The sequence below is a fragment of the Rhinopithecus bieti genome, unplaced genomic scaffold, assembly GCF_001698545.2.
Source record: "Rhinopithecus bieti isolate Rb0 unplaced genomic scaffold, ASM169854v2 scaffold_77432, whole genome shotgun sequence".
Lineage (NCBI taxonomy): Eukaryota > Metazoa > Chordata > Mammalia > Primates > Cercopithecidae > Rhinopithecus > Rhinopithecus bieti.
Genome location: NW_016828405.1, coordinates 6,452 through 9,148, shown reverse-complemented (window position 1 = coordinate 9,148; position 2,697 = coordinate 6,452). Strand labels below are relative to the sequence as shown.

The 2,697-nt window shown below is 49.5% G+C and overlaps 1 protein-coding gene across 1 annotated transcript in view; it reads right to left on the bottom strand.

Moving 5' to 3' along the window:
- Positions 1 to 2,212: 2,212 nt before the first annotated feature.
- Positions 2,213 to 2,697, bottom strand: part of LOC108523766 (unconventional myosin-If-like) — a gene marked incomplete at its 5' end in the record, with an annotated part of 6,313 nt that continues 5,828 nt past the window's right edge. Inside the window, 2 exons of the mRNA XM_017864544.1 lie at positions 2,213 to 2,429; positions 2,532 to 2,656. Coding sequence (XP_017720033.1) covers positions 2,213 to 2,429; positions 2,532 to 2,656 — 342 coding nt within the window. The remainder of the gene's footprint in view (positions 2,430 to 2,531; positions 2,657 to 2,697) is intronic.

Here is a 2,697-nt window from a genome sequence, read left to right as displayed (position 1 = left end):
TTAGGCCGGGCGCGGTGGCTCAAGCCTGTAATCTCAGCACTTTGGGAGGCCGAGACGGGCGGATCACGAGGTCAGGAGATCGAGACCATCCTGGCTAACACGGTGAAACCCCGTCTCTACTAAAAATACAAAAAAACTAGCCGGGCGAGGTGGCGGGCGCCTGTAGTCCCAGCTACTCGGGAGGCTGAGGCAGGAGAATGGCATAAACCTGGGAGGCGGAGCTTGCAGTGAGCTGAGAACCGGCCACTGCACTCCAGCCCGGGCGACAGAGCGAGACTCCATCTCAAAAATAAATAAATAAATAAATACAGCACAGTTAAACTGTTGGCTATTTTTCTTCTATTTTCCCTTTCTTTTCTTTTCTTTCTTTTTTTTCTCGGAGTCTCACTTTGTCCCCCAGGCTGGAGTGCAGTGACACAATCTCAGCTTACTGCAACCTCTGCCTCCCAGGTTTGAGCAAGTCTCCTGCCTTAGCCTCCCAGGTAGCTGGGATTACAGGCACGTTACCATGCCCAGTTTATTTTGTATTTTTAGTAGAGACGGTGTTTCCCCATGTTGACCAGGCTGGTCTTGAACTCCTAACCTCACTCAGGTGATCCACCATCTTGGCCTCCCAAAGTGCTGGGATTACAGTTGTGAGCCACTGCACCTGGCCTTTTCTTCTATTTTCATTTTACTAAATTTTTTACTTTTTTTGAGATAAGTAGCTCTGTTGCCCAGACTAGAGTGCAGTGGAGCAATCTCGGCTCACTGCGACCTCTGCCTTCTGGGTTCAAGTGATTCTCCTGCCTCAGTCTCCTGAGTTGCTGGGATTACAGGTGTGCACCACCACACTCGGCTAATTTTTTGTATTTGTAGTAGAGACGGGGTTTCGCCATGTTGGTCAGGCTGGTCTTGAACTCCTGACCTTGTGATCCACCTGCCTCGGCTTGCCAAAGTGTTGAGATTACAGGCGTGAGCCACCACGCCTGGCTTATTTTACTAAAATTAAACTACTGTTGACCAGGTTAGAGTGCAGTGGCATGATCTTGGCTCACTGCAACCTCCGCCTCCTGGGTTAAAGTGATTCTTCTGCTCAGCCTCCTGAGTAGCTGGGATTACAGGTGTGCACCACCACGCCTGGCTCATTTTTGTAATATTAATAGAGAAGGGGTTTCACCATATTGGCCAGGCTGGTCTCAAACTCCTGACCTCAAATGATCCACCCACCTCAGCCTCCCAAATAGCTGGGATTACATGTGTGAGCCACTGCGCCTGGCCAGTAAAATTATTTTCATCGGCATCATTTTCTTTTCTTTTATAAATATTCAGTCTGTCTTTGTTGCTGATGTTCTTAAAAGATTTTACCACTAAACATCTGCCGTTGTGAATTTCATTATTTCTACCCTGTCCGTCTTCTCCAATCTATAGACTGAAATTTTTGTCTAAATTAAATTTTACTTTATATAGTCTTTGCTGGTGATAGTTATTTTCTTTTTTCCTTTTCTTTTGTCTTTTGTAGAGACAGGGTCTCACTATGTTTCCCAGGCTGGTCTCGAACTCCTGGCTTCAAACCATCCTTCTGCCTCAGCCTCCCAAAGCACTGATATTATAGGCATGAACTACCATACCTGACCTGGTGCTATTTTTTTTTTTTTTTTTTTTTGCCTTTTTTCTGTTCTATGTCAAATTTTTTGGTCTGTTTCTTCCAGAGTGTCTCTGTCAGTCTCTTTCTCTCAATCTCTCAATCGCGGTCTTTCTTTTTTTTTTTTTGAGACGGAGTCTCGCTCTTTCGCCCAGGCTGGAGTGCAGTGGTGCAATCTCGGCTCACTGCAAGCTCCACCTCCTGGGTTCACGCCATTCTCCTGCCTCAGCCTCCCAAGTAGCTGGGACCACAGGTGCCCACCACCACGCCCAGCTAAATTTTTTTTGTCTTTTTAGTAGAGACAGAGTTTCATTGTGTTAGCCAGGATGGTCTCAATTTCCTGACCTCGTGATCCGCCTGCCTTGGCCTCCCAAAGTGCTGGGATTACAGGTGCGAGCCACCGTGCCTGGTGATCGCAGTCTTTCTTAATCTCTCGCTCGGTCTCTTACTTTCAGTCAATTAATCTCTCATTGCTTTCTCAATTTCTCTCTCAATCTCTCTCTCAATTTCTCTGTCAATCCCTATCTCTCAATCTGTTTCTCAATCTCTTAATCTCTGTCTCCCTCCATCTCTCTTTCTCTGTCTCTCTCAGTCCCTCTTTATACCTTTCTCTCTCTTCCCCTCTCCCTCCTTCTCTGCCTGTCCCTCAAACACACTCACCGACTCTGGGTTCTTGACAAAGACCTTAGTGCTCCCCATCTGGTACTGGTCGGGCTCCATGTTGACCGCCCGAAGCAGATGCTGGACGCCCTGGCGTTCGTCCCCACGCCACCGCGGCCACGTCTCAGGGGTCAGAATGGCATACCTGGGGGCGGAGGGCTGGGGTGTGGAAGTGCTCGTAACAGACAGGCCTGGCCAGGCATTCTGATGGGGGCAATGGTGAGGGCGGGAATGGGGGGCTCCTCACCTCTGCAGGAACTTGGCGAACTGGCGGCGGTAGGCGAAGCCGGCTCTGCGCACCCTGATGTTCTCCTTCAGGCCCAGGTATTCCACCTGGTGCTTGACCCTGGTGGGGAGGGTAGACTGAGTCCCCTCGGGGTGGGGAGTCACCAGTCCTGGGGGTGGGCGGGAGG